This window comes from Rhodamnia argentea, chromosome 10 (genome assembly GCF_020921035.1).
Source record: "Rhodamnia argentea isolate NSW1041297 chromosome 10, ASM2092103v1, whole genome shotgun sequence".
Classification (NCBI taxonomy): domain Eukaryota; kingdom Viridiplantae; phylum Streptophyta; class Magnoliopsida; order Myrtales; family Myrtaceae; genus Rhodamnia; species Rhodamnia argentea.
The window spans coordinates 15,830,598-15,856,672 of record NC_063159.1 but is presented as its reverse complement, the minus strand read 5'-3'; the positions used below and the strand labels follow the sequence as shown (position 1 = coordinate 15,856,672).

The following is a 26,075-nucleotide window of genomic DNA, read 5'->3' as shown; positions in this document are numbered from 1 at the left end:
ATCATCCAAATCACGCTATCGGCGCGATAGGATAACCTTTATCTTAATTTAAACGATAAAATCAGGTAGGTCAGGGATTCCTAAATAGGGGCGAGCGACTATGAAGACTCTTTTGCTTTCTTCTGGCCTGGGGAATTTGTCAGTTCATCCTTCGCTTTCGGTAATCGGTATGGTTATAAAATTCGCTTGTTAATATTGTATGGTAGGGAATGAAATACATTAATTTCTCTGAAGATGAGGTCGACCCATCCGCTTTCAATGTCCTCTCCCCCAGTGGATGACGAACAGAGCGCGGGGACTGATGTTGTCCGACATGCATTGATGTGGTCAGCGATTCTGCTTCTGTGTTGTCTGCTTCGTTCATTGATGATAATGTTCCTCGAGGTGAGCTTAAGAGGCTGGCGTCGAAGGGAGATGAAGAGCTTAGGGAAAGCAACATTATTCTCGGGCGCAAATTCTTCCTTTTTCAGTCAACTCGTGCACGGATCCAAGCTTATAAACGGAAAAAATTATCAAAAAAGTCCTACATTTATCTTGTCAATTCAGTATTAAATCTTTTTTTTTGTCAATTAAGTTCCTAAATCTTTTGCATTGTGTCAATTCAATTCATTGAACAAATTTGGCTGGTTGGCGTCGGCGTGGACATGGACACCAGCTAGCCGACTAGCTGGAGGAAGAAGGAGAAAAAAAAAAAGAAAAAAAAAAAAATGGAATAAATAAATAGATGATTAAAATATATGTTATTAAAAGTTGGCATGCCAACGTCCACATCAAGATCGTGAGGTGAAAGTTGGCCGGATGAATTGAATTGACACAAATACAAAAGATATCAGTAGGAGACATTGTTTTTCCATCATCCATGTTTTTATATGCACTTCTTACCTATGCTATACACGAAGCGCCAGCTTTTGAATTTGGTGTTCACCCTTCAAAGCTATCGGTTCTCTTACTTTCATGTAGCACGTGCTTGTACCTCGCATTTTCAGATTCATGTCTACGATGTCCTCCTAAAAACAACTAAAAGATGTTTGCGAATCACCTACTCCTTTGTTTTTTTGTCCTTAGGAGAACGTTTATAAGTGGTCTCACTACCAAACTCATCAAAAACTTGAAGCCATCGATATCCTCTACGAATTCTACTTCACCGTTGAAAAACATGCGTCCCTCCATTTTTAAAGGAAGGCAAACAACGGCGGGGCTGATTGATACACTAGGCATTGAGCTGGAAGGTCCAGTTGAGCTATTCCCGAATCCTCCAAATTACACGTTCCTCCTAATTCTGGACACGGAAAATAGAGTTCTGCCTTTTGGCACACGGTTTTACCCTTGCTCTTGCAAAAATTTTAGGGAAAATGATTAAATGATCTTTGAACTTTGGCCCGATGTGCAATGTGAACTCTAGGACCACATTGAACAATTTAAAAGTTTAGGGACCACATTGCTCATTGGGATAAAATTCAAGGACCACAATGTCTTCATTCGCGATCATGCAAGTCCAATTTGGTAAACTCCAATTCCTTTTAGAAGTCGTACATTAACTCTTCACGAGACTATATATGGCACCAACGAATATAATAATCAGATCTCCCCTCCGGTGTAATATAATAACCTAGCTCAATATAATTAATATATTAGGTAGGTCGGAAATTTAGGAGAATGTGAAGACTAATTTGGTTTCTTGTTCGGTTTCCATATGGTTCTAAAATTCACTTCTTAATATAATGTCTGGACTAAAAAGGTTGACCCATCCGCTTTCAATGTTGTCTTCAGTAGAAGGGCTTGACCAAATATATTTTCGTCATTTAAATTTTCTGATTTTTTTTTTTTTTTTCCTTTTTCCTAGTGGCCAATCTTAAGTGATGGCTGGCCACCAACTAGGGCTAGGCAAGTTTGCCCCGGCCGACGAGGGCCGGACTCACCTTTGGCTAGGGCCGCCCTCGCTAGCCACAAGCGAGGCCGGCCCTCGCTAGATCTGGACAATAGTTGCCTCGCCTGCGGCCGACAAGGGTCACTCAAAAATAAAGAAAATAAAGAAATGAGAAAAAAGGAAAAATTAAAAATAGCTAAAGAGACCCTCTTTAAAAATTGCCCTTATTGAGGTTAATAAGGGCCCTTATTTGAAATTTTCCCTAGTCTATCATAGCATTTTGAGAATGCCAGTTGGGCTTCGAGACCCGACCCTAACAAGGAAAAAATTACTTAAAAAATCCTAAATCTATTGTACTTATACTAATTCAGTTATAAACCTTTCAATAATGTCAATTGAGTCCTAAAATTTTTTGTGTTGTGTCAAATTGAGTCTATCTAGTCAATTTTAGCTAGAAATCATTGACGTGAATATTAGTAGTCCATCGTAGCATGGCTAGTGCTGACGTGGATAATTTCTACTAATTTTTTAGTGATACTTTGGATTTTTTCATACTTTTTTTCTTCTTCTTTTTGATCTTTTTCTTTACTTTTTATTTTTTCCTCCGGCTTAGGGCTATAGGAAAAAAAGTATGAAAATTTTCATAATATAATTAGAATATTATTGAAAATTGTTCACGTTAACGTCGATCGTTCCACGTTAGGCAATTAGCATCTACGTTAGCAATTTTCGGCCAAAATTGACAAGATGGACCTAATTAACAAAACATGATAAGGTTTAGAACTGAATTGATATAATTGAAAGGTTTATGACTGAATTAGCACATATGTAATAGGTTTATTATGGCTTTTTTTTTAATAACTCTCCCCACCTAGTAACTAATATAGAAATAGAAATAAGTTTCGAAATGAAGGAGACTAAACAGGAATAAGAGGAATGGCTCCTAGTCCTAGTTAGTAGAAACCCACTGCGTTCTCATGGTGAATTGTACAGTTAATGGATGAATTTGATCCCTTAATTAATCATAGAGTTTACGAGGTGAATTTCGAAACCTGGCATTGAGAGGAGGCGAAGAGATTAAGGAAAACAAACAAGACTCTTACTTGGGCTTCAAACAATGTATTTAATGATAGAAAACATCTTTTCGTGATCTTGATATCTTTATATGCGTACAATATATACCATATATAAAGCACGGACTTTCAAATTTGGAGTCCCTCCTTTAAATCAAATAAAACATCCTTTTCTTCAACAACAACGAAAAAACAAACAGCAAAATAAATAAACAACAATGAGACTGAATAATTCACTACATCTTGAGGTGGAAGGTCCAGTTAAGCTCTTCCAGAATTCTCGAAAACACAGTGATTAGATCGATCTGAATCGCGTGTTCTTATTATCGAAATTTGGCCTCTCTCATCCAACATATTCAAGATTCGGATGTTCATTTTTCACTCGAATCTTATGGTTTTTCTTGTTTTTATTTCTTATCAATAATGACAAAATATCCTTCAAGTTCACGTCTCCTAGGTCTGGTGCTGCCGGCATTGGGCCGACTGACCCATTTGGTGGAACTTGGATTCGCGCACTACATATGAACGAGCAGTCGATTCCTCTATTTGTGTTTCTGAATTGCGCGTGTCGTTTGCTTGCTTATAGTCTTTGATAACGTGATCAATAGCAATGCCAGCAACCCATGAGTCTTAGCATTCAATGGATATCAGATTCGTGAGAGTCGAATGTCTGTAATAGATGCATATGAACATCGCATTGAAGACTCGTGAGAAATTATTTCCTCGTCGCAGCTGCAGTTCGAGAGATAGGGCGGAGTGAAAATCGAGCGGGAGGTTTTGAGCTTCTTATGGTCCATTCTTATGAACTCTCCACACCTTGGGGTTTTCCATACTTGTGAACATAGTTACAGCTCTCTTTCTTGATAAATTCATCAACATGATCAAATGGATATGTGTGAGCAAAGCTGCGATAGATATGGTCCATCTCGTGTGCACAGACCCGAGGATACAATCCTGTTCAAAACACAAGATACGAGTTATTTCCCTTATGATACCCTTTCGAATCTCGGGACGGTTTTGTTTCACGTGGCGATCTCATGTTGGACAAGAGCTTGGTTTGGTAACTCGAAATCGGCGAGGATATACCTTCCTCGAAAGTGTTGGGTTTCACGGGGTTACTGTGGTCTGCCCATGCATGCAACCACACCCTTCCCTTCTTCTCAGCCATTCTGTCGGTTGGGTATCTACACAAGAACAGCATCAACATTTTTGCTCTCAACTCTTCAACGCTTGATCAAAGCGAGGAGCACCTCGAGACTGCATCAGTGACACTTAATCTGTGGCTATTACGGTACATCCCAAAGTGTGATGTATTCGTTAACTATAGGTGATTCAAGTTTGATATGGTTGGGCATGTTTTTCGCATGTTCTGTGTTTAGAAATAGGAAACGGTTTCCTTCGGGAAGCATCCTCATAGATTAACGAGAAAGAGAACAATATTAGGTATAGTAAGTTCGATTTACAAAGCTAACACGGTAACCCTACCTTTGCATGAGAACTCCACAGCTTTGCTCGACCGATGTCTGTTCCCTGGTCAAGGAATGTACCAGCACCGTGGAAAGGGGAAAATAGAAAAAAGAACCTGCACGCAGTCTCATACCAAGGCCCTGTACATCGCCTAAACCTTTTATCACTTCGGATCCTCCACTATCAAACATAGTCTAAGCAGATGTGTGGAGTAAAGCCACACACACATCTTTCAAGAGGAACCTAATTACGACCAAACTACAGTTGTGAGCATGATAATATTTCCATAAAAAAGTGCACAAGGGACAATTAAGACCATATTGATTGAAGAGCGGAAAGAAGGCCTTGATCAGAAGCTAGATGAAGCTTAGTGTTGATTCGCGGAATAAAAATGTTTCCACACGTCTTAAATGCAAAAACCCATTTTTGCTGGAGGCTAACCAAGCCGTACGAAACTCATAAACCGTGGAAGTAGCAGTAAGGACGCGATGGCCAAAAGACGTGACGAAGACTAGATCGATAGGTTCGTCTACGTTGGATCCTCTTTGTAATCTCCTTGGCTTTAATGGTGAATGCATCTTCAATCTTGCCATCGGAGGGCACCATATGCATTTACCAAGATCTTGTAGGTTCATGTCAGATATATTAGGTGGATAAAAGTACACATAGGGAAAATGCTCCAGATGTGCTTTTCATTTGTTTGATCTGAAGCTATTGCAAATTATGGAAAACCTAAACTCAACTGTAGATTAAGATGAACCAGGATTAAGTTGGAATTGGCAATAATTAGAGAAAACAAGCGTACCCCGGGCATGCATCCACTTCTACGCGTACATCCTCTTGTATACAAACTGATCATTTTCATCCTATCGATATTCGAATCCAAATAAGTGATGGATGATCATGATGGTAGCTAAAACCTGAATAAGTGATCAGTTTCACACGATGGCTATGTCATATATCTAATCTACCTGCATGTATGTATTGTATATCTATCATGTGAATGGGTGTATAGGTCAAGTTTCCAAGTTACCTTGTGAACTTTGTACGCATTGCAGATGCCTTCTGGGTTTGATTGGAAAAGCTCGGTGTGAGGAATGAAGCCTGGTCCGAGATTCCTCTCTCTCTCTCTCTCTCTCTCTCTCTCTCTCTCTCTCATACAAACCTCAAATCACAGATCCGACAGATACATAGTCAAAACACACCCACATCCATAAGACATGAATGATTATGAAGGATTAAACCTAATCTCTCTCTCACGCCCGCGCTTTCAAAGCGCAGATCCAGCACATATATAGTGATATACACCCCCAGGCATAAGATATGAACGATTATCAAGTATTAACCCTAATCTCTCTCTCTCTCTCTCTCTCTCTCTCTAACACACACAGCAACAATGAAAAGGAAAAACCCGACAGTATGGAGAAGACAGATATCTTGGATCAAACTTCATTCCAAACACCACTTTTCCTCAACGATCTTCCATGAGCAACAGATCTCTCTCGCTCTTTATCTCTCTCTCATGATTCCACAATCATATCAAAGACAGATACCACACAAACTGCAGGAGCAGAGAGAGGCGCTCACACCAAGCTCTCCCCCTCTTATTTTTATACAGCAGGAACACAAATAGAATTATTCACCAAATCCCATAAAGTAAAAGCAAGGGCAAGGCACAACAGGGTGTGTGTGTGGGAGTCAGAGAAATACCGCTTTCTTATTATTTCATGGAGGGCAGGAGAAAAAAGAATTGGAAAAGCACATGATGGACAGGTCATGAGAGTCATGGCTTCCAATATAATAATGAAAAGCCTGGTGGGTTTTGGAACATTACCCTTGTCTTCTTCTGCAAGGTTCTTTCTTTGGGGAGATAGAGAGAGAGAGAGAAACCAATTGCTGCTACTGAGGCTTTTTTCCATGAGAGAGAGAGAGAGAGAGACTAAAGTTGGGGCCTTTTGAAAAAGCTACATGGGTGTTTGTGAGAGTAAGAACTAACAACGATGTAGATTTCTGCACATTAGTCATCCAGTATTGATTAGAGAGAAGGAATCATGACCGCCCAATCAAAGCATTGATATCATCCGACGTCACTCAGCTCTCTTCTTCCTGTTCGTTCATGCAAGCATCCATAAGTAGATATGTACATGCAGCCGGGTCTGATTAAGCAGAAAAGCAGCGGGGTTCAAAATTAACTATATGTGGTTAGTGAAAAGTATGTATAGATGAAAAAATTAGCTGTTGAACCTTACCCACTTTTGTACCCTTTCCGATCTTTTCTAGGTGGGGAGGTTGGTGAGGGTCCCTACAACTGTTGGAGAAGGCCAGCTATGATACCTGAATACCTACAGATGATAGGCTTAATCCCATTTCTATTATGCACCTGCAACCACTTAAAGACAGGCTGAGCAAGGACTATCCTCGACGTAGAATCACTTGGTTTCATCAGATTCATTCCCAACCTAAGTGTCCCCATGTTAGGCTTAGCGGTTTGTTGAACCTAACTTTGGAGCAGGTAGTATTAGGTATTACGATGGGGTCTTGCGATTGATTCACTAGAGATGCTGTCGAATAGTGCGATTTTCGATTAACGACAGCCTGATAAATCCTTACCGCTTCTTGTGAGTCAGAGGGTTAAACCATGAAGGTCAATAAGTGGACCAATTGCACCTACATTGTTGATCATGGGGGTCTCATTGTGGGCTCACACGTTCAACGGTCTGTGTGTTTAATCGTGTCGATTCATGCTATACATTCAGTGTAGCTTCAAAGGAAAAAAAGAGAGAAAATGAAATAAAAGTTTAAAAAATCATTTAAAATGACCACGTCGGTTCGGGTCGAGCAACATGGACGCGATTTCCAGCTAAAATTGGCCGGATCGACTCAATTAGCACCAATACAAAAACTTTAAGATTGAATTGATATCAACGTAATATGTTTAGGGTTTTTTTTTTGGTTACTTCTGATCGATGAGCTAGACTGTAACATGTTACCAAGTCCATCAATAAATTGAGAACATCTTTTTTTGGGCTTAAAGAAAAGACTAAGAAAATAGTGTGGAACTGAAGCGCACCGCGAAAGGCTAGCTTAACTTTGTCTTGTTTGTCGAAGTATCTTCTTTATGAAAATCATGCACTTCTGCAAGAAAAGAGAGAGGGGATGTGGCTAAAGTTCCTCGGCCAGCATGTGTATATAACCATTTCACGAGCAACTCCTATGCATGATTGGCACCACTAGTCTTTCATGAATTCATGAAAGTGAACTACCTTAGCTACATCAAATCATTGTCATATGGAGTGTAGAGAGAGAGAGAGAGAGAGAGAGAGAGAGAGAGAGAGCATGCCATCAAATTCGATTTTTCTTCTGTTGCTTTTGATAGCCCACTGGACTTCCAATCTTCCTCAAATTCTCCCTTAAACTCTGTACCTGGCCAAAATCCTAGCCGATTTGTCCGATCAAGAGGGATCAGAAACGACAACGTTTCATTGTGTTGCCTGGCTATTGCCGACGCGTCCGCGACGCTTCTTGGCTCTTGGGGACGTGTCTTATTGCACGTCACGTCATCATGTGCCACATCGAAGAACACAATAATAGACTTCAATGCCGCATCAAGAGGATAAATATCCAATTAGTCCTATGCCTGTTAGGAATGCTAATTCAATCTTAAAATTTTTTAATTTTAAACTATGCAATCCTAAACATTTGTACGAAATTCTAATATAATCTTTCTAGCTAATTGCCGCCGGAAATTTGCTAATGTGAAGTCTAATTATCGCCGGTCATTCTATGTGCCATACCGAAGTAAACAATTTATGAATTGCCAAGTCAGCGATGCGCCGATGCCCGAGGCGATAATTGGCGGGAAGGATTACATTAGAATTTCGGGCATTGGTTTAGGACTACATTGACAAAATTAGAAACTTCAAGATTGAATTGGCATTGCACGACTGAATTGCTGGTAATTAGTAACCTCAAATGGTGGCTCACAATTCAATACAATACAACTGAGACTCACTCATAATCCTAACTCAGTAAGATTTAAGTATCTTTCTATCTCAAATCGGATGTTGCAAACTGTGATCTACCAAAGTAATGGACCCATCAGTTGTCCTCAAAGAAGAATATAAGCAGAAGATTTTATTCGTCCAGGTCCTATTTGCCCTATCATATCTTTTGAGATAGATAAAACCCTCGGTCAAATGTTAGCATCAGATAAAAAAAACCATCCTTTTTCAGAAAGTGTTAAAATCAAAAGTTTAGATGATCATATTATATGAATGATAAGAACATTACGATAAAAAAAAATGCAAAATAAGAAGAATGCATATATTTTGCAAATCGCCTAAACTTTTCGAACTGATATTTTGCCTTTGTTAGTCCGCATTCCACCAATCAATATGTGTTTTGATGGTCTGAAAAAGCTGTTGTTTGGTGGAAAAATTACTCAATCAGTCTTAAACATATTGCACGGATGATAATTGAATCTTAAACTTTTCAATTTAATCCTAAACCTTTTGTGTGGAATTTCAATGTAATCCTTTGGCCAATTTTCCTCGGAAATAGCTGATGTGGCAGTACGCCACACAGGACGCTTAGTGATGACGGGACCGCCACATCAGTCATTTATGGTAAAAATTGATCAAAAGGGATACATTAGAAACCAACACAAAGCTATAGTACTAAATTGATAAAATTAAAAAGTTTAAGACTTAATTGACATCTTTATAATAAATTTAAGACTGATCAGCTAACTATCCCGTTACTTAGTTGATACTGTCTCTCGAGTCAAAAGTCGTATGAACACAGAAGTTCTGCTCATTGTGGGGGCACTGCATACCGAATGAAACGCTCAGGTCTTCAACCAGTGAACGTACAAGGCGGTCCATGCAAGAGAAGGGGTAGTGAAAAGACTAAAGAGGGGTCAAAGTGCGTGCGAGTCCCCGTCAATTTGCAGGACTCAAAAGCTACTGTCTCCTCCTTTTTTTGGCCCGACGGGCAGGAAGGCCTGTGGCTATCCATGGCCGTACTGGTCATCTTTTATCCTTTCGTTTCTTTGTCCCACACAATACACTTGCTAAGAAAAAGCTGTGTAATCGCGGGAAGAGAGGGGTCCAGTAGCGTCTCTCGACCTTTAAGCACTATAATGCTGGTCAGATTCAAACAACTTCCGCTCCGGTCCGATCGGAGAACGGCCATCTACGTTAGGACAGACTGAGAAGAAATGCTTTCCCATGATCTGACTCTGCATCGGGCAGATCTCGAACCGGTCGGTCGGTCTACAACTGTTCCGAATCTTCAAAGGACATGACCAGTGCTAAACCCCAGTGGGAAAAGAAATTCAGAATGATGGAGGGTAGTATTGAATACTTGAAACACGTGCTGAAGGCAGACCATAAAGAATCCCCACACGTGCTTCTGGTTTCAAAGGCAATCTAACCATAACTAGTGCAGAAGGTAGTATTCTGAATATGAGACAAACCAACCAGTTAAGATGAATGAAAGTTACTGCAATGGCAGAAACTCAGTGCCACCAGAACTTAACCTCCATGAGATGAGATTAAAATCCGCAATTAGAGTCCTCTCTGGATCTGTCTATATCTTTTACAGGACGTGCATGAACATGCACAAGGTCATTGAGGATCGATGACCAGAATTTTTATTTTCTAAGAGTTAAGGAAAGCTCGGTGTCTAAAAGGAAAAGAAGATCTACCCTATAAAATTAAGAGAATAATGTACACTTATGTCAATCTGTATAGTCGAATTTACAAAAGTGCATGAAGGAAAAAAAAAAAAAGGAACGCCCTAACGCCGGTCAAGACTGGTTCTTGACAATTTTTACGCTGCTGTAGAATCGCTTGAGATCTTTCATAGCCTTCTCTTCGATCTGGATCGCGTGAAAAGACGAGGGTGCATCGACCTCCGGCTTGAACCAGCGGTTGATTCCAGCAGAATCTGAAGGCGAGCCCTGCCCGGATGTGACTGCAAATCCGGCCGTTCGCGTCTTTGGACTGTGGGAGAGACTCTGGTGCTGCTTACCCTGGGTTAAATAAGAAGCAAAGGATGAACATCCCCAGTATCACAGAGGCATTTGACAGGGTTAAAATATGTCAGACTACCAAACTTAAATCGTATGAAGCATGTCCATTCGAATTACCAAACCAACAAAGACTAAGCACACCATGTCCATTTGACCAACTAATGAGTGTACTGGGGTTGGGCCAATGGATTTGGTGGGTCGGGTCTGCATGTGCGCACGTGGGCAGGCAGAGGGTATCTCTCGGGAGGACGGGTATTGGTGCGTGTGCATTTGTGAGAAGAGAGAGAGAGAGCAAAACCTGCTGCATCTGTATATCCCTTAATGAAGGCCGAGACACAAGAGGTGGAGTCCCAGAAGAAGCCCAGGGAGGTGTGCCCTTTTCGGCATCAGATGCTTGAGATGAACAAGCTCGGCCCACGGGTATAGGACTGGAAGGTAAAAACGAACTCAAGCTGATTCTTCTATCAGTCTTGACATCAGCTATGTCTCCTAACTTGGCTCTGCTACTTGTTATTAGAATCTCCTTGTTACTTTTCTGTTCATCCAGAATCTGACGAAGCGAGGTGGACCCTTTCGAAAACTGGGCCCCACCCCATGCCGGCCCTTCACTTTTAGGCAACGAGGGAGGCGGTGGAGCGGTATTCTTTGGGGTGTCCTCAAGAGCACCACTCAAAAACATGGAGAGCCCACCCTTCTTATTTTTCTTTTTCACCGTCAAGCCCTTGCTCTTTTGAACATTTCCAACTTCACTCTTCCCTATAGTTGAAGATTCTTTCATAGCCTCGCCTACCTTATCTTCAACCTCGGGACATTCCTCCTATCATGGAGCAATTAAATCAACACAAGATTATTAAAAAAAATCAATTGTCACAAACTCGTCTATCTACTACAGAGCAAAAGAAACTTCCACAAACTTGTGACCCGAAGAGCAATCCTAATCGCAAAAGCATATCAGGTTTGACAAAAAAGCGACCGTGAAGCATACAATGAGATTCCCAAGACCAAATAAATTAAACGTACTGTTGGACATTATTTTTTATTTTGATCATTTTGTAAGTTACACTATTAATTCAGTGGATAAGATCAACTTCTTGGTATTCCAGGCACGATAACTACGTCATCAATCCTGTGTAAAGATGTATCTAAGTAAGGAATTTTACCTTATCCTCGGAGAGTGGAGAGAACCCAGGATCCTTAGAGCTCTCTATAGAACTCACTTTACTATCGCCATGACAAAAGCCAGATGCGTTCTCTACCTGAGATACCTGCTTTTTGTTCTTTCTTCTTTGCCTTTTAGATACTCCAGCATTTTTCACCTTCCCATCTGACGGCTCCAAAACTGAGGGTTTTGCACCCAGTACCTCCGCTGGAACACCCAACTGGACAAGTGAACTCTCAAGAGAAGACCTAGTCCTGAGCTTTGCTATCTGTTGGCAATCGAGAGAATGCCCTTTGGACTGCTTTTCTTCAAGCATCTCTATCTGCTGCAACTTTTTACGAAGAGCGCGAATTTGTTTGCTGACGTGTTCACTAAGATCGTCTTTCAATTGCAGGAATGAGTCGGCATCTTGGCGGCTCTTGTTTCTCATGGATAACTTGTCCATGGATGTACAACGCATCCTTACCAAATCACTCTCTCCATCCTCTTCTTCACTGTCAATAATTGCAGGAAATACAGCAGTCGGCGTAGGAAGACGCCGACAACTCCATGGCTCAGATGACCTCGAGTCCAATAACTTTTCCAGTCTGACTAAAATATCTAAAGAAGCAGTAGCCACATTGTGTGATGAGACAGAGAGGACATAGTCCAGATTCCGAATAACGATATCCTACACACAAGCACGACAAATCTAGTGAGTTATGGACACAATGTCAGAAATCTGCTAGAAAGATCAATCACACAAAAGATTATAGGCTAGATAGGAAATCATGATAGGATACGACTGCAAAATTTAAATGACCTCAAGACTCTCCTAACAATCAAACAAATTAGAAAATGCAAAACTCTCACTATGGATGATTTTCCTGCTGTGGCAACTTAAAAGGTGAAAGGAGAAGAACAGACAGGCGGAAACACTAAACGGCAATGGCATGAAAGATCACATTATCGGAAGAAAGAGCAGAAAAATCTTGTTTACTCAAAAGTTATATATTTTTCGGTCTACGTATGTTTTTCAGTCTATACCTCACAATGCTTCCTTAATCCATCAGCATCAAGTGAATCTGCAATTTCAAGCAACTGCATGGCATTCCTAGGTTCCACTAGACACTCCGCTGCAGCCTTCTCACAAAGGCTTTTCAAGCTAGGTATTGGACGATGTACGGCATTACAATCCTCCATCACCAGTAATGCATTATCAGACTTCACATCGTCAAACAAAATGTCTTCATCAAGCTCTTCCAATTTATTTCCGCCATTCAACATCACCTCCTGAGAATTCTTGAGTGCTGAAGACACATAAGCAGGATGAAAGAGAGAGGCAACTATCAAGAGATGGGTTTCTCCAACTGACACAGAAGTTGCCTTCTTCAGGCCATGTAATCGTGTGGGCACCGGTGGCTTATCCTTCTCTTTCTTCCCATCCCACATGTAAACATCACCTGTGGTAGTAACTGCAGCAGACCAGTACTTTCCAGCAGAAATGCTCACAATATTTCTTTGACATAGTGAATACAGCTATACCAAGAAAAGATGCAAGCAATCAGAAAATAGCTGAAACACCCCGAAATAAGTAAACAGAGATACCAGTAACATATTAGAACCTGTTGGCATCTAAGGTTAGGATCAGAGGACACCCAACAAAATAAGGCTCCATCATCTGTAAGAGCCATGCTGTGTACCATCCCTGCTGCTATAGCTACAACATGTAGCCGTTCCATGCGATGAAACTTCAAAGGCACGCTCCCGCTTTTCTTAAGATTCCTAGCAACCACCACACGCCTTGGAGTAACAAGCCTGTGGCCCCACGTATATACCTGCAAGACATACTAGATATTTAGTTTATGTATAGAATGTATGGCAGATCATATCCAAAACAAATAGCAGGACGTCACATTCAACCGGGAGAATTTCCTATGGTTTGATACAATAACACATAGCGATTCAAATTCTGCAGCAATTGTGAAATCGAGACTTTTCACAGAGTCAGTAAGAAGAATGAGAGCAAGTTCAGCACATCAATACATGAGTTACAGTGAAAGGCAATGACCTCCCCATCTGCCCCCAGAACAATTGTGTGATACTTGGCAGCTGTAACTCCAATAAAAACTTTGCCCTTCAGATACTCAACCAGTCTTGGCGTGTAGTTTGATCCAGAATTGGAAGTTCCATAACCGAGCTGACCTTCCCTGTTGCAACCCCATGTGAATACTTCACCAGATTCACAAACCACAGCAGTGTGCTTATTTGCTGCAGCAACAGCAACAACTTTCGACTTAAGGGAGCTAACTCTACGAGGAGTAGGCTGAGTATCAACGGAAGTGTACCCAAGTTGACCCTCTGCAGAAAATCATAGAAAGGATCCTCATACTTCAAATATATCACTTCAGTTCAGTCAATGAAGCATTGGGTATAAGAAGCGAGAATGTCACCCTCTCAATTCTCCATTCCCTTTGACCAAAAAAAAAAAAAATTCCGCGTTTCCCACTTGAAACACAAATGCGTAGTTGAGGTTAGACTACTAGAATTTCAGAATCAGAACAAAATGAATACTACTCATTCAGAAACCAAATGAATCTCACCTCTATTAGATCCCCAGGTGAACACTTCTCCACCCTCAGTAGCAATTACAGTGTGATGTTTAGCTGCTCCAATTGTTTTCACACGACGAGATCCTAAACCAGAAGTCACCTGTCGTGGAGTGATGACCGCAGCTTGACCACTGGAAAGAATCAAGTGATTAAGAACATTTCAGGAAACACATACTCAAATTCAAACAAAGCTATTCATCTTAACTTCAAAGAATTCATTGGCCAGGAAGGGGGCCAAAGCTAAATGCTCACTTTCTAGCTTAGACTTTTGTGTGTGTGTGTGTGTGTGTGTGTGTGTGTGTGTGTGTGAGAGAGAGAGAGAGAGAGAGAGAGGTGCAAAGAAGTCGGCCTACAATTTCAGTTACTGTCCACACGACTCTGCAATTGTATCCTTTCCTTAGAAAGGATCTAAGAGTCAGAAGACAATAATACCACAACGTAGCATCAATATTCTTGCTCCTATAACGAATACAACAGTAAGATCATGCATGGATAAAAGAAGGATACCAATTTGATACCTATGGATGTCAAAATCAGGATGCCCAAGCCGACCACCTCTTCCAAATCCCCAAGTGAAGAGTTCTCCTCGAGTACTAACAGCAACACTGTGAAACTTTGCTGCAGACACTTGCTTAATTAATGAACCGTGCAGTGAATCAACTTTGCACGGCAACTTTTGTATGCAAGCATTTCCTGTTCCTAGCTGATAATTTGCACCACTGCCCCAGCTAAACACCTCAGTGGCTACTGCAATAAGCAATAATTCGGTAATACCATCAAGGAGACTCAATTAATGGTTACGACTATTAACTAACACGATCGAAATATATACCAGCATCATAGCCGTTCCCAACAACCTGCTTTACAGGCCCTGAGAGTAAGTCGATGGGCGTCCGTGACTTAGAATCCTCCAACATGATAGAAGCACCGGATTGAAGGAGGACACTTGCAACTGCAAGATGACCAAAATGCAGGGCCCTGTGAAGGCTGCTCCATCCTGATTCTCCATCCTGGAAAGCATTGCATGATTACCAATTAGCATCGCTTCAAAGATAAATCTCTTGCTTAGCATCCAAATCCCCAAGAAATTCACTTACAACTAGAACAAGGCAAGACAAATTCTTCATTCAACCAAATTGAATGAAATCTTATGGTCAATATTTCCTCAAAAAGCACAGTCGCACAATGCTATGCCACGCTTGATCCAATATGCATCTTGCAGATGCAGAGTTACAAAGTCGATGTTTCTCATCTAATGGAGCACATGATCAGCTCAGTCTCATTTATCCTTTCTCAATACCCCATTCTGGCCCGGATTAAGATAGCTACAGCACAATTGCATGTTCTTCACTTTACAAAAGACCTTCAAAAAGAAACATTGAGCCTCTTCTAACCACACCAAATCGGGACTGCGTCTTCTCTCGTCTTTGAGATGCCATTCTCCATATGCACCTCCCCATCCATTATGCATGAGCCACTTCTATCAAGTGGTTATGACACAAACAAAAAAGCGAAATAGAATTGTGGAGTACCGGAATAAAAAACAATGAAAAACGCTCTGATTATCTACATAGGACTTAACAAGCACATTGCATGGAGATGATTGATTGACACAGAAAAGTAATTCTGGAACCAACAAATTCATCATGAGACATTAAATAGACGAGCATCAGAAGAAACAAACCCTAGCATCAGGATCAGCACCAGCGGCAAGAAGCCTCCTAACGACTGGAATGTGATTTCTCCATGTTGCAACATGAAGTGCTGTCAGACCAAAGGTGTTTCTTGAATTAATATTTCCCCCATTCTTTTTCAGTAAGGCCAATGCAGAATCAACATCAGCCAAAGAACCCTCTTGAACAATGACCCATATATCTTTGTGCTGTCCGCCTGATAAAATTTTACGAGCAGGAACCGGCAAAATATGCTTCTGTCCTTGAGGAGAGACTAAAATCTCCATTCCTTCATGTAAAGTACAATATTGGTCCTTCAACTGATTAGAAGTAAGAACCAAATTCAAATCCAATTCCAAGGTCTTAAACAATCAACCCCACAGACAGCCAAATATTCAACCAAGAACCAGTTAAAATGAGAACAAACTGCCCTATGAAGAAGACGATTCGGCCTAATCCATGTTGGGCTGACTAATAAGCTTAGAAGATTACAGGAGAACTGCCATCATGAATATAAGTTGAATGAAGAATGCACCATCTTCAATCCAAAATCTAGATTGCAGAGTAGTACTTATAGCTGCAATCATTGTACGCCATCAATAATTTTCCACCACAGGGATCATCCACCTAACAACTTAAGCTACCAGCAAAATTCATGCATCGCATGAGATAGATAAACCTCACAGTATAAATTGTTGACATAACCATGAACCTGATCAACAGAAAGTAGAAGAGATCTCATCATTTTTAAACATGTAAGGATTCTCATTATGATTTCTTTGAGTAGATTTGCTTGCACACTAGATTCTATCAACATAAATAACGGAGAAAATTCTATAGAAAAATATGATATTCAAGCACCAAGACGATGACTTATAAGGGCAAGGATCTTGCCAAATAGAGAAAAAGATCAGTCTGAATGTACCTATAAGAAGGAAAACAGTGAAGGAAATGGCATTTACCTACTTCTTGAGCTGCATAAATTATCGAAACAAGCTCCACAAACCTATGGCAAAGTCCCACAAAACCAGTGTGGGTGCATAAATTCCCCCCAAACTAACGGAATGTCACTCAAAGCTCCAGATTCCATTCCTAAAATTCAGCAAAGCGAGCTTACTAATCCAATCACAAGCCACTCACTTTGCTAACTAAACACAAAAGGAACTAACCGGTGGATGAATATTGCTAATTTCCAACTTCAAATGGTAACTTAAACCTCCAAAACAACACGTCAACTGTCCAACTCCGAAAACCCAGATCTAACATCAGATATTAATTTCGGCGAACAACCCAAGATCACAATTTGAACGCCCATTCCACAAATGGGCCCCAGACAGTGAATAAAGACGGAATTTTGAACAAGAAAGCATAACCCCAGCTTCACCCTCAACGACAAAAACGACGAACAGAACAAGTACCGATCTAAAAGGAACCTTCCAAGCACTCAATGCACAGAGGCAAAAACAATAACCGTTCACCATTCCACCATCATCATCATCATCATCTGCTGACAAAATTACCAACTGAAAATTCTTGAAGCTCCAATGAAGAGCACAAGGGAACTGGGTAAAGAGAAAGTTACGCAAGGAACAGATTCGGCGAGACGATGACATACCACGCGTGAGAGACTTGGCGAGAACGGCAAATGTACCACGAAGTGATGCGGAATTTCGAAGAGTACACAAATGGGCGATAAACCTATATGAAGTTCGAAGAGAATCGCACCGAAGAATATACCCCCTCCACCCCCGCGGCAACACAACGTATGATGCCCCGAAAGGCCAAAACTGGTGCGTTTCGGTTTCGGAGACAGGAGATTGATCGAAGAGGAGAGAGAGGGGGACACTTCAACGGAGGAGGGCAGAATGGGAAATCAAATTGGAGATCGCCAGTGGACGAGAATGCCCCTGGACAACATGGGAATTGCCGTCGGTCGGAGTTGAGGTTCTCTATGGAGTCGAGTTGGGTGTGATGACATGTCAGGCCACGTTCTCTCTTCTGGTGGTTCCCTAGCGACACGTGGCGCACCCTGGTGCAAGCTCGCGGGAGCGAAGATATAGGCATTAGGCAATTTGGTGTCTTTACTTATCAATTCTCTTGGGTTTTTTCACATTTTGACACTTTCTTTCTCTTTATTTTTCTGCGTTACGGAGAAGGGTTGTTGAGAAGAGTCGTGACTCTGGACCTCAGGGAGGTGACAGCCAAGCGGTTCCATTGTCCACACAAACTACATTTCGTCGCAGGACACGCCATCAATTAGCGTAACGCACAAAAAGACAGATCTTGTCACTGAATTCCAATAAATTTTACTATCAACAATTGAATTTTGATTCGTCCAACTCGTAAAATTTATAAAAAAAAAATCTTAAACTTATTGCATTCGTATCAATTCAATCATAAATCTTTTAATTGAATTAATTATATCATAAACGGTGTCGTATTGATACAAATTGAGCCTTCGCCGGCCGGCGCTCGCTCTCGCCCAAAAAGTTGAAGTTTTCACATCAATCTTTTGAGGTCAATGCAAAGCCACCGTAATAGCTCCTCAGGATATGGTATAGACATCTAAGATAAATAAAGCATGGAGAACAATCAACAAACATGTCACCAAAGCTCCCTCGTAAATCGTGATGAAGCCCCTTCCTAAGCCGGATCAAGAAGTCCTTTATGGAATAGATATAGCACGGCGACACGTGAAGAAATCAATCCATATATCATGCGAATAATGTTGTAGATCAATCAAATCACATCAGTACATGATGCCTTGGAGTTCCGATCGGAAGCATCGCCGTCAGAATAATGGACACATTGTAGTATGCCTTCTTATGTTCTTTTTCCCCGCAATGCCTTATCATGTTTCGAGCTAGCATTGAAGCGGAATTATGGATGCACGTACAATGACACTGAAGCGACGTCGCTTATCACACTTGAACATGGATTGGAAGTTGGCGACCGGTTGAGAGAACAGAGGATCCAACAACCCCACGCATTGACCCCCCAACCTTTCCCTCCTTTTTTTCCTTTTTCTTTTTTCTTTTTAGTAACTCGTATTATTCCCACCTTTTGGCGTTTACTTGCAATTATTTATTTCGCCATCCAACTTTCAACGGTCGCAACCGCAAGTAGGAGGAACTTCGATCTCGCGTACAAGATAGCTTTTAAACAAATGGGACTCCCTCGGCAGCAATAGCCATTAAAGACTAATCGGGGTCTCGCATGCCCAACCCCAAAGTCAGGCTTTTGAATTTCTCCATTCTAAGATGCTGATCGTCACAGCCAAGGATCTTCCTCGGTCCTTTTCGGCTTTTCCTACAAAACACGCAGATCTGATATTTCCCCCCACCCCGGCCATTTTCCTCGTGGCATTTCCCATCTGTCTCTAGTTGAATCACATCCTTCAGAAATAATTTAACCCAACTTGGTATCGGTTATCTAGCCAACAATTACGACCGATGCAACATCAAAAGTCCATAAAAGAGGGGGACAAAAGAAAAAAAAACTAAGCGGTTACTTGTCATGACAAAACAAGCAAGCACATCACATGGGCAAATGCTAAAAGTAGACTCAATCCTCGGTGTACTGTCTTCCAGCTTCTTGTTTTACGAATACTTTGATTATAGTGTCGTTGGACGATCCAAAGCAACATGCCAAACAGTGTCTGTAATTCTCCAGCTAAGCAAAGGGGACCAGGGAAAAGGCGATGTGATACATATGCTCCCCCACAACCACGTATAAGTCTTTGAACTCTTTGAACAAAGTGCAACTTTAATCAGTCATCCAATTTTGATGTTAGCTACGCTATTCTTGCCGTAGCCAACCACAGGAAATATTTTTAACTCGTTCCGCAGCTGCTATAACTTACACTCTTCCAGTTACAAATCAGAAGGAATTGGAATTGAATAAATTAATAGAAGCAATCTTCCTTGATTTCAAGATCAGAATATCATGAATGCAATAATGTTCTTCCTCCTCCACGACAAATACAGCAGTCCTCAATTGGACAACTTACACTCATCATAGATGCATACGGAAAGACTATCCAACAGAAGTAGTACCCATGCCACGGCATGCAGGACACTACCAGGCTTCAATTAAACTTTCTTTGCATTAACTTTGTACGAGTCCCATTCTGCTATGCAGTTCTACAAACAGGAACCAACAAGATCTCTCTTATATACAACTTTCACTCTACTAAAAGAAGATAACTTGATCAAGGCATCCAGAAAACCGCTAGGAACAAGAGAAGAATGGAACGTCAAGGCAAAGGGCTATGCATGATGCACCTCTATCAGAACATTCCAGTAACTAGGTTAAAGTTCTATCCCTAGTGGAGGAAGGAATAGGGGAAACGTTTTCAGAAGAGCCTGGTTTCACCCTGGAGAGGCTTGGGAAAAGTCTACCTATCTGATGAGAGGAAAGTGAGACCTGTTCTGGAAACTCCTGAGCCTGCCATCTCTAGCTGCTGCTAAATATTCAAGCATACATGAACTTCTAAACGCCATTGACAAGGTTTATAGGGGAATTAGTAAGTCTATCTTTGCAAGGAAGAATTGATTGATGACAAGATTTTCATTAAACTCTTAAAGATTACAAAATTCACAAGCATGAGACACCATATTTGAAAGAATACAAAAACTGCAAGATATAGTTGACTCACTCACAATCAAAGAAAAGAGGAAATAAGGACCTTCATCCTTAATACCCAAGCACAAGCTCTGCCAATCCAACTATATCATCCCCAGCTTGAACAAAATGTTCATGCCAGAGATACATAGAAGCAAATTTATGCCAAGTTGATTCGCATTTATGCAACGACACCAGGATCCTACATTATCACAAAAAACAAGCATAATGTTACTGCAGAAGATGCTTGTGAACTTTAAGTAAACAAGATGTTTTTGAAACTAACGTTGCCAACTCAAGGTTATTAATAGGATAACATGCACTAAAGCAATGAGAAAATGTTGATCATACTGTAAAACAAATGATAAACCATTTTTTGAACAATTTGCATTCCATTGTTGTATACTTAAAACCTAGATTCTAATGTTTGGGAATAATTCGAGAAAGCTTGATATAAGGCTGGGAGGTGATGATGCATCTAGAAAGAATCCGAAATAAAATACTGATTTTCATAAGACGTCATAACAGATGGCAGAGGAGCCAATAATGTGTCCATTTCAACAGCAACACTAATACTTTATCTCAATGACAATTAGACCAGGCCTAAGGGACCGACCTTTGCAGTCAAGTTCGAAACAGCCAAATGCAACTTCTCCCTGGTTTTTGTCCTTGCAACTTGACCAGCTTTAGAGACTTTAGTGAAAGCACCATTTAACCAAGCTGCTCCGGCAGTCACGTACCTGTCAAAGTCCAAACGTAAAGAGTTAAATGATGGTAGTCCACAGAGAGAGAGAGAGAGAGAGCATTGCACTGTTAAGGTCAGTGGTAAACATTTAATATTGGGGAAAACAAGATATTGCTCTACATAAACAGAGGTTGCAGTACCCTTCATCCATTTCTTCGAATAAACACATTATGCACTCCAATTTTGACTAAAGGCGAAGCCAAATTAATATTCTTAGACAGTTATGCATAGTAGGAAAAGCCGATATCAAACTGACTGCAGGAGACATAATTTGCAATATCTGGACAATTAACCTCAAATGTTGACAGTAAAAGCATGGATCATGATGTCCACCACAAGTCTCAATACTCACGGTATTCTTAATTATCTTCTTTTGGACAAAAAATATTATAAATTGGACCTAACAAGCAAGGCCACATCTTGCACTGCTTCTGAAAAGTAGCCTCGTCGAAATTACCCAAGTATAAATTCAAATAAGTAACCAAAAAACAAGCATGCACTACATCAAGATGTATGTTAAGTCAAATACATTCAGACAACAGTTAATAGCATATCATAACACTAGAAACTGTCATCTCAAGTAATTCCAGGTCACGATACCACAAAATCCTATCTCAGGGAACAAAACTTGACCTGCTAGTTTTCACAGCTGACCCTGTGTCATTTATCTTCCTCTCAGCAGCAAATATGGCCGCCATTGTCTTATCAGAGACCTGAAGTCTCTGATCAACAGATTTCACTTTCTCGTTGACAACTGAGATTCCAACAGTCAATTTTTCAGTGAGTCCAACCCTCTTATCAAAGGAGATAACTTTGGCTGATGCTGTAGCTGTCAATCGATGCTTCTCATCAAATGCTTTAGCTTTGTTCACTGCATCCTGTCCGATGGCGCTACCTTTTGCGAATACACTGCTGACAACATCCTGTGCTCTATTGACGTAAACTCTACCATTGCCAGGTGAACCACCTTTTGCCTGAAAGCAGAGATAGAAAAGTTGGAGCTGTCAACTTCAATGTATGAATAACTACCTAGGTATAGCCGCTGTTACATCTCTAATAGCACCCTGCAACATTCGGTTTGCATTTGGCACCCTCACCCAAATTTTAGGTTCAAGAAAGCTTTTCTGGCAGGTTTTGGATGCAACCATAAGTCGTACTCTCTTAGAATTAACAAGTGGAAAATCTAGTGATTGATCAAGCAAGGTTTTGCAAGATAGAAAGTCTTTCTGGTAATGGAACAAAATAAGTTGCATTATTTAAGTCACAAATGTCTCAACTCAATCCCATTGAAAGCATGCACCCTAGGGATAGTAAAATAATAAATACAATTCAAGGTAAAATAATATCTTAGTCCTCCTACTTTGAGAATTATTATGATATTGATGCAATAATTTTCAGCTATCTTAATGTGTTCCACTAATTACATCGGATGAGAACATTGAGAAGTGAGCAGGCATTTTTCTTCACCTCAACATCGGAGGCAGCAAATTCAGTAGGGGCAACAGACACCGCATTGTCCACCATCCTCACTTCCTGCATGTATAGAGTTGAAATTTTTTTCAGTGTCTCAAGAAATCCAAGGACAGATAGCAGGATAAATGCCTACCTGCATGTCACGTTGTGGTACGTAATTCTCAATCGCACTTATATTCACAATCCGATCTACTAGAGTTGCTCCCTGTCAACACAACATATACTTCAATAAGCAGGGCTCCAACATTAAAAGTTTTCGCCAGTTGCAGGCTGGCTATAGTGTTGTATTGAAGGTGGAGAACTAGATGCAAAAATATTACCAATGATGTTAGCACAGAGGATAAGGTGGAGGTTGGTATCTTTCGTTAATGTGTCCTTGAAAGGGCATTAATAATTTTTTATAGTGATAAGCCCTCTCTTCCCACCATTAGAAAAGCACCTTATTGAGTTTGACTTTTTCTTTTCATGGATAAGACTAAGACCTTCCACTTTTTAAGGAGCCTGAAGTAGGCATCACTGTTGTAACTTCAGCAATGCAAGTAGATGAGAAATTCTAGAAGTCCAGAAATCATCAGTATATGAATGGATAAGTACTGCGGTATGTGTTTAGTTTTAACTTACCAAAGACTATCCACATTGATAGTTGCTTAGTTTTCTCTCAAGTTTTTAAAAGAAAAAGCAGAAAAATGTGCCACGTCAGGCAATCGTTCATGGAAAAAATCACTGAGAAGTCCCCGAACAGATTAATAAATAAGTTTAGGCAATTTACACACTAGGGAGAACAGAAAATCTTATGGATCTTGAAAGATATTACTGGCAGCTAAAACTCCCATAAAATTTGGCAGATAACTGCAAATCCTCATGGACCGGACCATCAACTACAATCCAGAAGAAAGTTTTATTGCCCGTGACGTGTAGAACAGATGATATAGTCACTCCCACAAAGCTAATCAGAACACAATAGAAAAAATACTGATGGGGTCTGAAGGTAGGTCTAACTTCCTCTTAACACTGAAGCATTGTTCAGAAAAAGTGCAATGCAAGTAAAGTCCGAGTAAAGAAATGCAATCGATGTGGGTGAAATGCAATGAATGTGCACAGAAAAGCGATTTCAATATGCGAGGCGCACATACCGATAATAAGAGTGCAATTTCCAGTGCCTTTGGATCTTTGAACGTCACATAAGCAGTGCTCGACTGTCCGCTTTCCCTGCACCACGAAAACCTCGTTAGAATTCTTTCCTCCTTTCTTTTCCTCAGATACGCAACTATACTAGCTCAAATTAAACTAGCTCTTTCGCAAGTCTAAATGGTAACAATTGCAATCGTGCTGAGATGAACACAGCTTTGCTTCCGCACGCACAGACTACGCAAAGAGCTAAACTTCCCCAGCTGACGGAAATAAGAAAAAGAACGAGGATAACAATCTTTGAGCCTTCCAGGCTGCGAAAACAAAATCGAAACGTAGAGATCCCAAATTCCCTCGTCACAACCGACATTTTTCACCAAACCTCGACGCCACTGAGCGAACGCGGGCAACGAAAAGCAACCGCAGGAGCGACGGCGGAGCAACGTACCGTCGGATCTCAATGCGCTCGATGTCGCCGGAGAAGGAGAAGAACTCGTGAATCTCCCTCTCGGTGGCTAGATCTGACAAGTTCCTCACTTCGACTGTTCTGGTTTGCTGCCATTCATGCGGAAATCGATCAAGACAAGCACAAGCGAAACTCGAATTCAAGCATGCAGTTTGAGCTCTGACGAGCTGAAGAGGCTGGGATTGAGCTGGGAAGAACCTGCATTGCCACGGCTTCGACGGCGAGGAGAGGGACGCCTGTCGGAATGCGTAGGCCAATGAACGCCCTTTGATTGGAGAGAGCTCAGAGAGAGAGAGAGAGAGAGAGAGAGAGGGAGGAGGGGAGACAAAGCAGCAGGACCTGACCTGAGAGTAAAACAGAATCTCAGCGCGAGCAAAGCGGAGAAGGGAATGTAATATTTATGCACATGCGAAGCTACCGTAAATGCCCCCGCATTCTCCCAATATTTCGCTTTTATTATTTGGGGCAAAAAGGCACCCAAAAAAAAATCGCAAATTATATTTATTATGACATATTTATGCTAAACTTTTTTTCGAGAAGCTAAAAATCTCAAACTTATATATGTCTGAAACATTTATCCTCCGTTGAAGTCTCGTCAATAATAATCTTCAAGAATCTGCCTACATTGACCCCAAAAAGCAAACGATATTGACATAACTCTCAAGTGATATGAGTACAATAAAAATGATGTTATTATTGTTGAAAAATTATCCGACGGAATCTTGATGGAAGGTAAATATATTACATAGATAGACGTTTAGGGTTTTTTATGCCGCAGTAAAAAGTTTAATATAAATGTGTCACGGTGTGCATAGTTTGCGATTTTTTATGTCACAAAAAAAAATCAATATGAATGTGTTGCAGTGGGCACGATTTAGGATTTTTGAGATTTTTTTTTTGCCTATTCTTCGTTTTATCTTACAAGGAAAATTCACTCTCACCCCGCAAGTAAGTCCTAAAATCATTTTATTAGTACTTAAACTTTTTGACCGATCGTTTTTATGTACTACTTTTTTTTTAAAATTAGCCAAAGGGATAATGACATAAACAATCCTTAAATTTTAACATAATATACAATGCAGTCCCTGAACTTTTAATTTGCAATGTGGTCCTTGAACTTTAACCTAATACGTAATGCGGTTCCTGAGTTTTTTTGAAAATGTTCAACTTATTCCGTGAACTATAGAAATATGTTCAATGTATTCATTCCATTGTTTCAAGTTCGGAGATGATATTGAACATTTTCTTAGGGCTCATGGGTTAAGTTGAACATATTTCAAAAGTTCAAGGACCACATTGAATAAATTGAAACTTCAAGGACCACGTTACACATTGGGCTAATAGTCGATGATCGTATTGAAAGTTTAATGATCACATTACATATTAAATCAAAATTCGGAGACCTTCAAAGAAAGTATTCTTTTAGATTTATCTTGTCGAGAAATTAAATAGAGCAAGCGGGTAATTAAACTCCCCCGAACAAAAATTTGTGAGATTCAAGCGATAAATCAAAATGTTCGAGAACGTATTTAGGGCATTCCCTTATTTATTTTTCACTTTGTAATTTTTACCGAGTGAAATTCTTGCCACTTTACGCATTTTGATGTTTTCTTAATCTAAAACACAAGAAATACAAAACATCGGTACATTAATTCACAAATAGTTTCTCAGCACTTCTTAGAAATCACATTCCCAAATGATTTCGACGTGTCTCACTTATTTTTTCGAATAACTACAAAATGTTATTAACTCGAATAGGCTCGGTTGGAGATTACA

At 40.5% G+C, this 26,075-nt stretch overlaps 2 protein-coding genes and 1 long non-coding RNA gene across 6 annotated transcripts; 1 reads left to right on the top strand and 2 right to left on the bottom strand.

The window, feature by feature from the left end:
* Positions 1-9,876: 9,876 nt before the first annotated feature.
* LOC115729784 lies at positions 9,877-17,723 on the bottom strand. 3 transcript variants are annotated; one of them, XM_030660404.2, is made up of 11 exons: positions 17,480-17,723; positions 15,876-16,576; positions 15,024-15,201; positions 14,710-14,938; positions 14,183-14,322; positions 13,651-13,940; positions 13,205-13,417; positions 12,627-13,118; positions 11,602-12,270; positions 10,740-11,258; positions 9,877-10,441 (listed from the first exon to the last, which is right to left on the bottom strand). In XM_030660404.2, exons 2-11 carry the CDS (start codon positions 16,149-16,151, stop codon positions 10,217-10,219), a joined length of 3,231 nt encoding a protein of 1,076 aa, XP_030516264.2. In that variant the 5' UTR covers positions 16,152-16,576; positions 17,480-17,723; the 3' UTR covers positions 9,877-10,216. The 3 variants fall into 3 exon arrangements, with proteins under 3 accessions (XP_030516264.2, XP_030516265.2, XP_030516267.2); XM_030660405.2 differs by having other exon boundaries at positions 15,876-16,184; XM_030660407.2 differs by lacking the exon at positions 17,480-17,723 and having other exon boundaries at positions 14,710-14,935; positions 15,876-16,184.
* LOC125312590 lies at positions 14,333-14,788 on the top strand. The gene is made up of 2 exons (XR_007196636.1): positions 14,333-14,469; positions 14,503-14,788. It is a non-coding gene; the product is annotated as an uncharacterized LOC125312590 (long non-coding RNA).
* Positions 17,724-20,414: 2,691 nt separating the features above from the next.
* Positions 20,415-24,656, bottom strand: LOC115729785 (binding partner of ACD11 1). 2 transcript variants are annotated; one of them, XM_030660410.2, is made up of 8 exons: positions 24,498-24,655; positions 24,282-24,388; positions 23,839-23,914; positions 22,839-22,910; positions 22,700-22,765; positions 21,866-22,206; positions 21,104-21,227; positions 20,415-20,689 (listed from the first exon to the last, which is right to left on the bottom strand). In XM_030660410.2, exons 1-8 carry the CDS (start codon positions 24,501-24,503, stop codon positions 20,669-20,671), a joined length of 813 nt encoding a protein of 270 aa, XP_030516270.2. In that variant the 5' UTR covers positions 24,504-24,655; the 3' UTR covers positions 20,415-20,668. The 2 variants fall into 2 exon arrangements, with proteins under 2 accessions (XP_030516270.2, XP_030516268.2); XM_030660408.2 differs by lacking the exon at positions 20,415-20,689 and having other exon boundaries at positions 20,911-21,227; positions 24,498-24,656.
* Between the last annotated feature and the right edge of the window lie 1,419 nt (positions 24,657-26,075).

Bases quoted from the DNA above. Each gene is read 5' to 3' on its own strand.
- LOC115729784 (XM_030660404.2), bottom strand. From the start codon at position 16,151: ATGGAGATTTTAGTCTCTCCTCAAGGACAGAAGCATATTTTGCCGGTT. The intron at 14,323-14,709 runs GTATCAAATTGG...GATTCTTTCCAG, and splicing joins CCTGATTTTGACATCCATAG to TGGTCAAGCTGCGGTCATCA. The intron at 10,442-10,739 runs GTTTTGCTCTCT...TATTTAACCCAG, and splicing joins GGGATATACAGATGCAGCAG to GGTAAGCAGCACCAGAGTCT.
- LOC115729785 (XM_030660408.2), bottom strand. The intron at 23,915-24,281 runs GTACGTTGCTCC...TTCGTGGTGCAG, and splicing joins GAGCGCATTGAGATCCGACG to GGAAAGCGGACAGTCGAGCA. The intron at 22,911-23,838 runs GTATGTGCGCCT...TTGTGTTGACAG, and splicing joins AAATTGCACTCTTATTATCG to GGAGCAACTCTAGTAGATCG.